This window comes from Bombina bombina, chromosome 11, assembly GCF_027579735.1.
Source record: "Bombina bombina isolate aBomBom1 chromosome 11, aBomBom1.pri, whole genome shotgun sequence".
Lineage (NCBI taxonomy): Eukaryota > Metazoa > Chordata > Amphibia > Anura > Bombinatoridae > Bombina > Bombina bombina.
Window position 1 is genome coordinate 37,287,584 of NC_069509.1, and position 12,409 is coordinate 37,299,992.

The 12,409-nt window shown below is 39.9% G+C and overlaps 1 protein-coding gene across 3 annotated transcripts in view; it reads left to right on the forward strand.

Moving 5' to 3' along the window:
* Nucleotides 1-5,112: 5,112 nt before the first annotated feature.
* Nucleotides 5,113-12,409, forward strand: part of NUDT9 (nudix hydrolase 9) — a 12,535-nt gene continuing 5,238 nt past the window's right edge. The window contains exons 1-8 of one of the 3 annotated variants that reach the window (XM_053694627.1): nt 5,113-5,295; nt 6,340-6,604; nt 10,365-10,447; nt 10,733-10,948; nt 11,076-11,171; nt 11,269-11,355; nt 11,442-11,553; nt 11,974-12,117. In XM_053694627.1, coding sequence (XP_053550602.1) covers nt 10,389-10,447; nt 10,733-10,948; nt 11,076-11,171; nt 11,269-11,355; nt 11,442-11,553; nt 11,974-12,117 — 714 coding nt within the window. In that variant the 5' untranslated portion in view covers nt 5,113-5,295; nt 6,340-6,604; nt 10,365-10,388. Of the gene's footprint in view, nt 5,296-6,339; nt 6,605-10,364; nt 10,544-10,732; nt 10,949-11,075; nt 11,172-11,268; nt 11,356-11,441; nt 11,554-11,973; nt 12,118-12,409 lie in introns of those variants that run through there. The other 2 variants (XM_053694626.1, XM_053694628.1) reach the window with 2 other exon arrangements.

The following is a 12,409-nucleotide window of genomic DNA, read 5'->3' on the forward strand; positions in this document are numbered from 1 at the left end:
CAGGGAGCGGAGTGTCGGACAAGTAGATTACTATAAGATTATAGAGAAATGTGAATAAACCAAATATTTTGCAGGTTACAAAAAGAAAAAACAACAACAAAAATAATAATCAAAACAACATTTAAATAACAATTACTGAGAGAACCTCATGTAGAGGTCATGTACTCTCTTTTCATTTTACACATCAAGTCCCTCTCAATAGGGGTAGGGGGAGTCTTTTATCTTTACGGTATATATATATATGCTAAATACTTCCCTCTGTTTGAGGGGGGGGGTTGTAGTCTTCATCTCTTGTTGAAAGTGGGCATTTTGTCCTCTTAATCAGGTAGCATTGGATTCTGCTGACAATCTCTTTCCTTCTTCCATCTCTTTTTAGTGAGGTAAATTTGTAAGGTTTTAGTGGAGTCAAAGAATTTGGGTCCTCGTGAGGTTTGTAACTTCAGATTTGCTGGAAAGAGTAGAGACACTGAGCGCCCTTTCTCCAAAAGTTGTCTGCAGTATGGGGAGAATTCTTTCCGGCGTTTGGATATTTCTGCAGAGTAGTCCTGGAACAGGTAAACACGTTTACCCTCATATTCCAGGGCTGGTGTTTGTCTGTATGCTCTAAGAATCTGTATTTTGTCTTTAAAGTTCAGGTATTTTACCATGACCTGTCTTGGCGGACCATTTAGGTTGATTTGACGTCCTGGCAATCCCACTCTATGTGCTCTTTCCGCCTCAAAGGGGGTAGAATGTTCTCGACAAAGAGAGCAGTATTAGGTATGGATTCGGGTAGGCACACTATTCTCAGATTATTAGGACGTGACCGATATTCTAAGTCGTCTACTTTATCCATGAGAATTTTGTTTTGTTTCTATAGGTGTGTGACACTAAGCGAAGTTTCCTGTTGTCTGTCCTCCACTTCTGTCAGTCTTTGCTCTGCTTGGACCAGTCTAGTGTTGAAGTCCTTAAATTCTGAGTTCAGTGAGTCCACTCCAGTCTGGAGTCTTTCAATTTTTGGCAAGAAGAGGGCCGAAAGTTGTGACACTATGGGATGAGCGTCCAGTGGTTCTTGGTTATCATTTTCTGGTGCGGGGCGCTCCGATCCTGATGTTTCAGGTTGATGTTTAGATTTTCTCTCAGCCTGCTTTTGCCTATGTGACATTCTGTCCACCTGTTTATTATACGTGTCGTAATACTTAAGCATACAGGAAAGTGGATCTTCAAGATTGTTAGTAGATGTGTGATCTCGGCAGATATTGTGGAGTAGGTTGCTCTATCTATAAAGAGTGTGGTTTTCAGCAGTTATCTGTTTGCATAAAGTGATGCCATACTGAAATGATGGCCATGTGGTCAGAGAAAACTTTGCAAGTATATTTCCATCTAATTGACGTGCGAGTAGATCCTATGAAGAGGACTGTGTTTGTTTCAGAGTTCACATGCTTGCAATAAAGATACTTGTGGTGTGTTTTCTACAAGTCTGGACTTGTTTCTGTGTGCTTGGGTTTCTGGGTCTTCAGGAACTTTCTAGAATAATTGTGTTTTTAGTCCAGCCTTAGTTGGGGTGATTGGGGTTTAGGCTTGAACCCCTCTAATATGTGTCTCTTTTTTTATTTTATTTTTTAAAGTCTGCATTTGCACGTGTCAGATGCAGGATTTTCCTTACCAGGCCTTTGTCTCCCATGTGAAAGTCAGATTCAGATTGCCCCTTCTTGCCTCTGAGATGCTGGCAATTCTTGCTGGTGTTAAAACTTGTGTAGAGGGGGGTTCCGAATGGGTTATTTTACCCCTACCGAGGCTCCCAATTGTGCATCATGACACGAGTGTCGCAGTTGTTGCGGCTTAGTCGCGGCCTTTCCTCAATTTTCATTCCGGCGGCTGAGGCGGATTTGCGTGCCTCCATCAGTGTGGTCGGGTAGTTCCTGAGGTCCCGAAACACTCCTCTACCTAGGACGGTAATGATGGGCTAGTTTTAGAGCGGCAGTTGGTGTTTCAGTGGAGATTAAGTACGGAGCTCATCTCTCTTGCTGGCTCTCCTTGTGCCCGCCCACTGGAAGTCCTCTTTAGCCATTTTAAAGTGTATTTGTATATGCCCCAGCACTGATCTATAAACATGCTCTGTGTAATATGCACAGCATTCCCAAAAAGCATCAGTGTAAGCAAAGGCATCATATCCGGTGAATATGGACCGTTCTGATACTGATGTTAAAGGGACAGTCTACTTGATCTTTTTATTGTTTAAAAAGATAGATAACTCCATTACTACTCATTCTGCAGCTTTGCACAACCAACATGTTTATATTAATATACTTTATAACCTCTAAGATTGCCTGTTTCTAAGCCTCAATTTACTTGTATCACCAATTTAGCTTTGTTCTTTTGGAATTTTTAATTGAAAGCTAAACCTAGGTAGGCTCATATGCTAATTTCTTAGACCTTGAAGGCCACCTCTTAGCTGAATGCATTTTGACATTTTTTCACCACTAGAGGGCGTTAGTTCATGTGTGTCATATAGATAACATTGTGCTCATGCCTGTGGAGTTACCTAGGAGTAAGCTCTGATTGGCTATAATGCAAGTCTGTCAAAAGAACTGAAATAACGGGGCAGAGGTTTAGATACAAGGTAATCACAGAGGTAAAATGTGTATTTATATAACTGTGTTGGTTGTGCAAAACTGGGGAATGGATAATAAAGGATTTATCTATCTTTCTAAACAACAAAAGTTCTGGTGTTGACTGCCCCTTTAAGGGATTATCTATCCAGCTAAAAAAGGCTAAACCAGACTCTTTACTCTGCTTTTTAGCATACTACCAACATGCATTTCTCTTTAAAAGGAAAATGTTCTAATGTCTTATAGCATTTTATTACTGCACTATAGCTGCTTGCATCTAACCCCTGCAAAATCAGCTCTACATCAGCAATGCATTACTGGCAGCTAGCTGAACACATCTGGTGAGCCAATGATATGAGACGTGTGTAGCCTCCAGGCACAATCTAGCTCCCAATATTGCACACACTTTTCAAGGATACCAAGAGAATGAAGTACATTTCATAACAGAAGTAAAAATGTAAGCCTCTTAAAACTGTAGGCTTAATATAAACCAAGTTTAAGTTTGACTTTCATGTATTACACTTTTATCCTTGTTTTATGCTGCTGGTTGAGGAGTGCACTCGTGCACCAATTGAAATGTGGCAGTTATCCTTATTAGCCAGTAAGCAATTTATTATTAAGGGCAACTTGCGTAAAAAGCTTTCTTCCTGCTAGTTTCAATATCAATTCAGTCTTAACATGTGAAGGGGGGAAAAATGCTAAAATAATTAAAGGGACAGTAAAAAAACAATAATGTTACATAATTCTTCACATAGTGCAAAATGATGTAACATTATCTTAGCAACAGATTAAAAAAACAAACAAAAAAAGCGCTGGGAGATTTTAACCCCTCCAAGTTCTTCAAATCAGGTCATCTTTTCAAATGCCATTTGCGAGTGCACTGTCTAATGGCAGCACGCCTGATTGCGCCATTGAAATAAATGTAGCGTGCTCCCGCCCTGGTCTGGTAGCAGGTGCTCTACATTTAGTTCAATAGTGCGATTGGGCTTGCTGTGATTAGACAGCGCACGCGAATAGCATTTGAAAAGAAGTCCTGATAGAAGAGAGGAGCTTATGTACAACAAAATGATTGTGTTCCTCTGTTTGAGGGAGGGTTGCTAGGTGTCCAGTATTTTACTAAGCTGTCCAGTAAAATCTTAACTAACAGACACTTAAATGTGCATTTAAAAAAAATAAAAATTAAAGTCCCTAAGTGTTATATAAATGTAAAAGGCCTCCTATACCTAAAATCATTACAAATATGGAGCAGAAAGAATTGAGGGGCGTCAACAGGATCAAATAAATTAGGGAGACAGTAAATTTACAATTAAGCTGAAATGGATTGGATAGAGCACAACACTTTAAACAAATTTGTAATTTACTTCAGTTGCTTAGTTCTCTTGGTATCCTTTGTTAAAGAGTAATCCAAGGTGAGCTTAGGAGCGTGCGCGTGTCTTTAGCCATCTTGCAGCAGTGTTTACAACATTGTTTATAGCAAAGTTATACATAGTTACCAACACTACTGCCATAGACGTGCACGCTCCTATAAGCCTACCTAGGTTTACTCTTAACAAAATATATCATGGGAACAAAATAAAATTGGCAATAAAGGTAAAATGGAAAGTTGTTAAAATGACTTGCTCTATCTGAATCATTATAGTTTAATTAGGACTTTCCCTTTAAAGGGACAGCCTAGTCAAAATGTAAGTTTAATGAGTCAGACAGAGAATGTAATGTTAAACAACGTTCCAATTCACTTTTATCATCAGACTTGCTTTGTTCTCTTGTTATTCTTATTTGAAAGCTAAACCTAGGTAGGCTCATATGCTAATTTCTATGCCCTTGAAGGTTGTCTCTTATCTCAGTGCATTGTGACAGCTTTTCACAGCTAGACAGCGCTAGTCCATGTGTGTCCTATAGATAACATTGTCCTCACTCTCGTGAAGTAATTTATCAGTCAGCACTGATTGGCTAAATGCAAGTCTGTCAAAAGCACTGAGATAAGGGGTCAGTCTGCAGAAGCTTAGATGGTTAAAATGTATATTAAAGTGCTGGTTATACAAAACTGGGGAATGGGTAATAAAGGGATTCTTTCTCTTTTTAAACAATAACAATTCTGGAGTAGTCTGTCCCTTTAAGTGTTACTGGAAGCCAGGGGTCAAATGACTGCTTTGTTGTGAAAACTATACATTGTGGGATCAGCAGCCAGTCAGGACTCAGGAAGAGCTTTTGGGGGCGCATGGTGCCCCCCATCTCATAGTGCCCAGTATTTTTGTGGATGAGAGCCAGCTGGTGTCACTAGTTTGAGGGGTTTGCTGCCTGGCTTGGGTAAGGCTGGTGGCTGCATATTATATGGGTTGAGAGTAACATTTTAAGAAAAATCCAAATTGTAAAGGTAATAAACGTTAGACTGATAAACCAATGAATGTTATTATGATTTGTTTAAAACATAACAATAAAGTTTCTAAGGAAAAAAAAAACACTTTATTTTTACATCATTGTAATCCCGCCCCGCTGTCAAAGCCAGCCAATAAGGAACGAGTGAAACAAAAAACTGTTTGTATTGTGACCACGGAAACAACTGAAAGCTAAAGGCGTGGGCCGTGTGCACGCCAAGATCCAAGTCACGGTTCCACCGTTACTTCACGGAGACCTGATGCCTCTGAGATTCTCGTGACACAGCGGACTAACTAACCAATCAGCAGACTTATTTTTCCCGCGAAAGGTGAGGGATTTTAAAATAAATTAATGATGTGCCAAATTGCCTAAAAATATATAGCCAATCAACGCTTACTGCTTTTGAATGGCATGTGCCTTGTCCAATCACCGCATGTTTATTATATTGGGCTCGCCTGTAAGCTGACAAACAAAATAATATAAAATGTGACTTTCGGTAGTTTCCTCTTCCTCATTTGGTGTTTGTGTCATGGCTGCCCAGTGTATAGTTTGCTTTACTCTTACTTTGATTGACAAGTAGTCATCATATGTCTATAGAAGTGTCACCAACATACATTCTTGTGTGCCACAGTGTCACTTTACCTGAACCAGAAATAAGTAGTGGCCTAACCCCACCTCTTGGTAAACTTAGCACGTCATTGTTCTTACACTTATTGTTCTCTCTAACGATATAATCATAATCGCCAACATTTAAAAAGACCAACAAAAATGATGCATGGGCAACTTTGCAACAGAGCCACGCCCAGTTACTGTTTGCTAGCCCCGCCCACAAGCACATAAAATACCAGTAGTATAATTCAGCCATACTGATTGCTTAACCTCTTAAAAAAAAGATATAAAACCCAACATTTTTCTTTCATGATTCAGAGAAAACATACAATCTTACACAATTTTCATCTATTTACACTTTTTCTTCGTTTTCTTGTTATCCTTTGTTGAAAAGCAGGGATGTATGTTCAGGAGTGTGCACGTGTTTTCAGCACTATATGGCAAGAGAACAAATAAAAATGGATAATAGGAGTAAAATAGAAAGTTGCTTAAAATTACTGCTCTATCTGAATCATGAGATTAAAAAAAAAATTGTGTTTCCTATTAAAGGGACATAAAACAGGTTGAGATCTGTGCATATCCTAAAAGGGCTAATTAAGTACAAAAATAGTTTGCATTAAAAAAATTGTTTAAAAATTGCTGGCAAGTACTTTAACACCCTTTGAGTGCTAAGCACTTTCCCACCTGGGTGCTAAGATTTTTAAAGTTTTTATTTTTTGAACAAACATTTTTTTAAATTTTTTTTTTCTTTTCTTTTTTTCAGACCCTCAAGACTTAAAGGGACAGTTTACTCAAAATTTTTCTCCCCTTTAATTTGTTCCCAATGATCCACTTTACCTGCTGGAGTGTATTAAATTGTTTACAAGTAGCTCCTTTACCCTTATATTGGCATTTGAAATTGTTGATTTAGCATGTGGTATCCCCACCTATTCTGAAAGTTTGTGGCCGCGCGTACCAGCTATAGATAAGCTTTGTAAACACAGCCAGCAGAAGAAATTACACTCCCAGTGCGATATAGCAGAGATAAGGTAATAAAATGTTGATTTTCCTTTGTTCTCTCAAAGTACTGGTGATTGTTTTAAGGACAGATATAAGATAAAGAAGCAGGTATATGTGCACAATGTGATACAGTAATGAGATCAGATTATACCTACAAGCTCAACCCATTTTATTAGGTTGTGGCTTCAAAACACAAAATCAGAGCTTTAATATACACAAATAAGCCTTAAAAAGCTAATTTTCAAACATTTTTTACTCTGCCGTTGGTAAAAAAAGCAATTGTAAACACATTAAGGGAAAAACTATTTTACAGTATACTGTCCCTTTAAACTGTTGGAAAGGTGAGACGATTACATTTCCAATGGTGGGTCTTGGGGGTCTGTAGCTGCTTAGATGCCTGAAATACAGGCTTCTAAGCAGCATGCCCCCTGCTCCTATACTTAACATTGTTAAGTATAAATAAAGTTGCACAGTGACGTCATCACGTTATTGCCAATACCCAATGCCAGCATATAAACGTAATAAGAGTCTGAAAGACTCATTTGTTAAGGCTGATGTGGGCCCTGGCAGATTACCTCAACAGGGATACATTACAAAAAAGAATTTGGGCTGTTTTCCCTGTTTGGGTTGTGTAAACTGTGGTTCCATCATTAGAAGCCCACATTTTGTACATCCTCAAACTGGGTATAAATTCAAATTTAAGGATTATTACACCTGTAATACCAACTTTGTAATCTACCTGATAAAGTGTCCGTGTGGGCGGGCCTATGTGGGCGAGTCTACCAGACGAATAGGGGACCGCATCACGGAACATAAAAGCAACATTAGGTGCAAGGTATTGACAGCCCCAGTAGCATATCATTTTTTGCAAGCAGGGCATCATGTGAGCCAACTTCGCTTCCAGGTTATCGATCATGTTAAGACCCCTAGACGGGGTGGTAACAGGACTCTGTTACTGAAACAACGTGAATCCTATTGGATTTTTAAGTTGGATACCCTGGAACCAAAGGGTATGAACCGAGAAATTGATTGGTCTGTCTTCTATTGATGCCCTGCTTGCTACACATTCTTTTGGGGATCAATGAGTTATCACTCTCTGTCCCCCTCATATATATATATACACTTTTTCCAATTTAGACATGAGCTACTAAGGGGGGCTCATATAGCCGTCTGACTATTAATTTGAAGTATAGTTAGAAAGGGTTGATGTTTGTTGTGAATTGTTTTCCAGCATTTGCAGAGTGAACTATAATGCAATATGTACTTTAGAAATGATCTAGTTTTCTCTATGTCTGTATGTAATATCATCCTGATTGGATGATGTAAATATGGAAATATTCTCTTGAGGCCTCCTTACATTTTATTTTTTGTTTTTAATTTGCACGTCATGCCATCCTTGACCAGTAGAGGTCAATATAGCAGTAATACCAATAGGCCAATTTCATTATAAAGTATTGAAAGTGTTAATATGATGAAGCAATTACCTGGCCCAGCCTATTTAAACAGGTGTGGTGTGTGTGTGTTTGTTATCACATGACTAAGGGGTACTGACCCCGAAACGTTGTGGTTTTCTGTGTCTGATCCTGTTCAATAAAATTGGGATTCTAGTCAAGAGGAGTTACCCTTGTTCTTTCTTGTACACTATTTTGCGCGTGACGTCACCACGCAAAACTGGAAGCCCCGGTGATGCCTGTCACTCTACAGGCACGATCGCCGGGGTAGGAGAAGGTGGGAGCCCCCAGATCTCCCTCAAGGTGGGAGAGTGCTAGTGACGGCTCTGAGCCGTCATTCGCACCAGAGTGGGAAACTCTGTGACAGTTCAGAGCCGTCATTTTGCACTCAAAGGGTTAAAATAATCTTCAAAAAAAGCTAAATTTATTACATAGCTAAGCTTTCTGGAGCAGCCAACTCCACCCCCTATCATTGTTTAGACACAGGCATTGTATTTCAACTGAGTTCACAGCTTCTAGGCATGCTCCAGCAGATACTAGATACAGCCATAGAAGGAAATGTGTGGGGGGGGGGGTTAGAGCTTTACGATTCAGAAACTAAAAATAAAGGGTTAATGGAGAGGCACTGCAGTACAAATTTGCAGGTAAAGTAATTAAAGTACAAATTATTATATTTTGTCTCTATCCCAACTTGTTTTATGTCCCTTTAAAGGGGTAGGGATGTCAAAATTAAATTTTCATGATAGAGTAATTTATAAATGAACATCTATTATCACATTTACTCTGTTCTTTTGGGTACCTTTTTTTTTTTTTTTAAAGAATATGTACATATCCTCAGCAGCAGCACTATGCCAATTATGTGCTTGAGAGTAAGGGAGGTGATGAGGAGCTGATTTAACCTGCATTAAAGGGCTATAACAGTGCAGAAAGAAAAAGCTTTAATATGTTAGAGAAGTTTTCATATTGCACTATTACTTGCATATAATCATGTTGTGACTAAACACATAATTAAAGTCAGTCCCAGAGCAGCAGTGCACTACTGGGAGTTAGCACATCTGGCGAGCCCATGACAAAAGACAAATGTGTGTAGCCACCAATCAACAGCTAGATCCCAATAGTGCATTGCTGCTGCTGAGGATATGTACATATCCTTGAGAACAAAGCAGAAGTAAATTTTAAAAAACTCTATCAAAATCATAAAAGTTTAATCTTTCCCGTCCCTTTAAGCAACCAGTAAGGCTAAACTATACTACTAGAATTTGTGTCTGTGTGGGCGGAGCTATATAAATCATAAGTGGGTGTGGCTCCGCTGCCAAGTGTCCCTGAAAATGTTAAAAAATGTAAATGTTAAAATTTTCAAATTGGCTTTGTTCTCTTTTGGTACATTACACTACTGCGATCTAGCAGGTGAGTGCTGACTACACACATTTGTCTTTTGCCATTGGCTCACCAGACATGTTCAGCTAGCTCCCAGTAGTGCATTACTGCTCTGGAGCTCACTTTAAATATGTGTTTATTTCCTTTGCTGTGGTTAAACACACAGTTAGATAGTGGAATGAGAACTTTTTTCTTTTCTGCACTATTATATGCAAATGGCTGTTATCGACCTGATAGTGACATTGGCTAGCTGTGTCTACGCCAATAACGAGTCCTGATTGGTGCCTCCAGACAAGTGGTGGGCAGAGTTTAGTTATTTAAAAACATTTGCATCAAACAAGGGCACAATTTGTTAATTTATTGTGACAGCAGAAACAAATATTGTAATTAAAAATTGTTTACTGTCCCTTTAATGATTCCTGACAAAAACAGAGAATTTTCTTTTGAGATTCAGACAGAGCAAACCGTTTTAGTCAAATGTGCTTTGTTCTCATGGTATTCTTTGTTGAAGAGATACCTAGGTAAGTGTCTGGAGCACTACACGGCAGGAAATGGATAACATTCTTGCAAAACTGCTGCCATATAGTGCTCTAGACACGTGCACGCTCCTGAACTTACATTCCTGCTTTTCAACAAAAGATGCTACGAGAACATAGAGAATTTGATAATAGAAGTAAAATAGAAAGTTGTTTACAATTCTGTACTCTATCTGAATCATGACAGAAATATTTTAGTTTCTTGTCCCTTTATGTTCTTTCTATGAACTGCTTTGCTTTTCTGACACCAGAGGGCGCTCCTGGTGCAGCTATAAGGAACTAGCTGGGGCCTACACTATAAAGCGCTGCTGTAGTTATGACTCACTTTATTTTACTAAAAATGCTGACTTTCTGGTTCTTATGTTAGTTTCATTTTCTAATTAACCCCAGTAGTTGCTGTACAGTGACCTGATTCTTGCCTTTAGGTTCACACCTGATATGCTGAGCAAATGGTGGGCCACACCCTGACTCAAGTTGTTGCTACTGCAGCTCTGACAGCAGTAGGAAGGTAAGGAAACGTCATGTGACTGCAAGCACCAATATATTAGCTGGCCCTTTTAAACCACCGCCCCAGGATCAAGTGAGAGCTTTACAAAGACCACTGGTATATTATATAACAATAGAATAACAGCACACATTGTAAGACTCGGGTCTGTGAGATAAACCACTACAAATCTTAAGATATTCCTAGGAACCTGTACACCTGCTTATGCAGTAGCACCTAGAATAATACAAATTAGTTTACTCACTGGCAAGAAAAAGGTGACCAACCTGATCTTTTGTTCCCTGGCAGCTACGTCGCCTATCGCTGGTTGTACGCAGCCCCTCGATTGGCTATGGCTTCTCACATAAAAGCACTGACGTCCCCATATCCAGGATCCCAGGTGCAGCGCCGACTGGTTCCCTCACAGAAGGTCAGCTGGACAGCGGAGTGGCCGGAGTATCACCCAGTGGAATACACGGCTCCCTCTGTACTTTCCCAGCCGCCATGGGCGGACCCTGCCCTGGGGTGAGTAGAACTGAGCTGCTTCTCTCTATCCATTTCATGCTTCTGTGTGTGGTTTTAATGTTTTCTCTTCTTCTTCCATATCAGTGTATTGTTATTTTTCTATTTTTTATGATTATTTTTTTTGCAGGAAGGAAGGATTTCACCCTAAGTTTAATGCCCTTGATGGATCAGTGCAGAGACAAAGTTTTACCGGAACTTACCAGGTGGATAACGAGACCCCCAGGTAAGCATTGCAGCATTAATGGATTGTGCCGAATTACCGCCTATAAAGCAGCACCCTGCCATGCTCAATGACTCTTATATTACTTTGTTTTTCTAAGGAACCCTGTGGGACGGACAGGAGTTACTGGCCGAGGGTTGCTAGGGCGATGGGGACCCAATCATGCAGCTGATCCTATCATAACAAGGTAACTCCAGAAGAATAACGTCTCTATACCTTTTCATATAGATCGACTCTGTTACTCACTATTGTTTGTGGCCTTTGGTTTTGCAGGTGGAAACGAGATGCTTCCGGTCAGAAAATAACAGACCAGAAATCAGCAAAACCCATCCTTCAGTTTATAGCTATTCAGAGGAAGGACTGCGGGCAGTGGGCTATTCCAGGGGTACGTACAACAAGACCTCAATGGGTAGATTTAACAAGCAGCGGATGCTGCTTTTTACGCCCACATTTTCCGGCTTGCCGGAAACGTAAGTTAAGAAGCAGCGGTCGGGATAATTGACACCCCCTGCTAGCGGCCGATTGGCTGCGAATATGCAGGGGGCAGCATTGCACAAGCATTCCACAAGAAATGCTTGTGCAATGTTAAATGCTAACCGCGTATGCTGTCGGCATTTAGCGATGTCGGGCGGACATGATTAGCTACATTAATAAATGTACCTCATGGCCACAATCCTTAAAATAATTGATTAAAAACATGTTAAAGTATCTGGTTCTGCACAGATATGTGCCAGGGTAGATCTTGATGTAGGTATTTTTGTTTGTATTTTCTGGGGCTAGAACCTGACTCTCCCTCGTATTCTAGGGTATGGTGGATCCCGGGGAGCTGATAACCGCCACCCTTCGGAGAGAATTCTGCGAGGAGGCTCTGAACTCCTTAGAGAAAAGTGGGGAAGAGAAATGTACAGAAGAGAAAATTAACAACCTCTTCTCTCAGGAGTATCTACTGGTATGAAAGCTAATTCATATATAGACTGCAGATGAACACACAACTAATTCTCATAATCCCCAATCCTAGGATAGTAACTAAGTACCAAGGTACTAGGAGTGTTAGCAATGTGCTAATTATTTGCCCTCTAGATTCATTATTATCATTTATTTGAATATCATTGCCAAACTCCATAGCGCTGGAATAGGTAGGCCATGTCCTTGCTTGCTTCTGGTTCATCAATGTATAACATACGTCTTGCTGGGATGTCTCTGATATCGCCTAATACCTCACTCTTTATATCAAGAGTGAG